This window comes from Penaeus monodon, chromosome 23, assembly GCF_015228065.2.
Source record: "Penaeus monodon isolate SGIC_2016 chromosome 23, NSTDA_Pmon_1, whole genome shotgun sequence".
NCBI lineage: Eukaryota > Metazoa > Arthropoda > Malacostraca > Decapoda > Penaeidae > Penaeus > Penaeus monodon.
The window spans coordinates 8021083-8022209 of record NC_051408.1 but is presented as its reverse complement, the minus strand read 5'-3'; the positions used below and the strand labels follow the sequence as shown (position 1 = coordinate 8022209).

General features: G+C 42.9%; 1 protein-coding gene across 1 annotated transcript in view; it reads right to left on the bottom strand.

The window, feature by feature from the left end:
- LOC119588120 (jouberin-like) overlaps positions 1 to 1127 on the bottom strand; it is a 5018-nt gene that overhangs the window by 1603 nt on the left and 2288 nt on the right. The window contains exon 3 of the mRNA XM_037936829.1: positions 79 to 1050. Coding sequence (XP_037792757.1) covers positions 79 to 1050 — 972 coding nt within the window. The remainder of the gene's footprint in view (positions 1 to 78; positions 1051 to 1127) is intronic.

Here is a 1127-nt window from a genome sequence, read left to right as displayed (position 1 = left end):
AATGTGCAATTTACATGACTATATATTTTACTTTAGCTTTTCTGTATAGAATTAAAAAATTTGAAAGCCAGAACTTACTTAACACTGCTGTCATTTAGGCCAATGGGATTTTCACTTGCCATTTTAAGCACTGTATCCAACTTGCTAAGAATTCTTTTGCCTTGTTCACTCCACAGGTCTTTACCTCCAAGAGAGTTACCAGTATTCCTTTTAGTAGAGGCTTCGCGATCAAGAGCCGTGTTGTGCAGGTCACCGTGCATGTTATTGTGCTGAAAGGAACTAGGCTCTAAAGGCCTTGTCTTGTATGGAAGAGCTTCAGATTGGGGCACAGAAGATGCACTTCTGTCCATGGAAGTGGAGGTGTAATTCCTGTGAGGCGAAGAAGACAGTTTTCTTGGGGTGAAACTCGGACTTGGACTCCTTAACATAGGAGAGTGTGCTCTCACTGAGCCAGCAGGTTGAACTGCAAGTGGGACTGTGGTATTGGCGACCTGCGTGTCCTCATCGTAATCTAGGATCAGGACTGGTGCTTCGTTGGAATACGAACATAAAGCTACCATGTGTTCATGTGGATGATAGTCAATGCATGATATTGTTCCATCAATAGGTAAATCCATGAAAGCTGATACCATCTCTCCAGTGTCTGAGTTCCAGATATAAACACCATGATCTTCACTACCTGACAATATCCAAGTCCCACATGGGCTTACACATCCTCGAATTTGCTCGCGTACATTCAGCAAGCCTCTCAACCTGTGAGTTACAGTCCAATGCACATGATTCACAAGTCTTATCTGGCTGTCCCTTGTGTGAACCAGCAAGCGGTAACCTCCAGGGTGAAAAGATATGGTATTTATAGTGTTTCCTAAAATGTCAGGTATCTTTACTTCATGTTCAAAAGTTAAGGGTTTGATTTTCTTCTTTCCCTTGTCCTTCTTTGGTAGACTGACCTTCCAGACTAGAATTATGCCCTGCTTATCTCCTGAATACAGCAAATCCCCTTCTGGGTTGAAACAGAGTGCATTAATGAAGCCCAAGTGATTGTCAGTTCTGAAACCCCAAACTTCTACTGCACCAGACCTTAAAACAGACTAAACCCTATACGCAACCAGTCCCGCCTTTAAAAC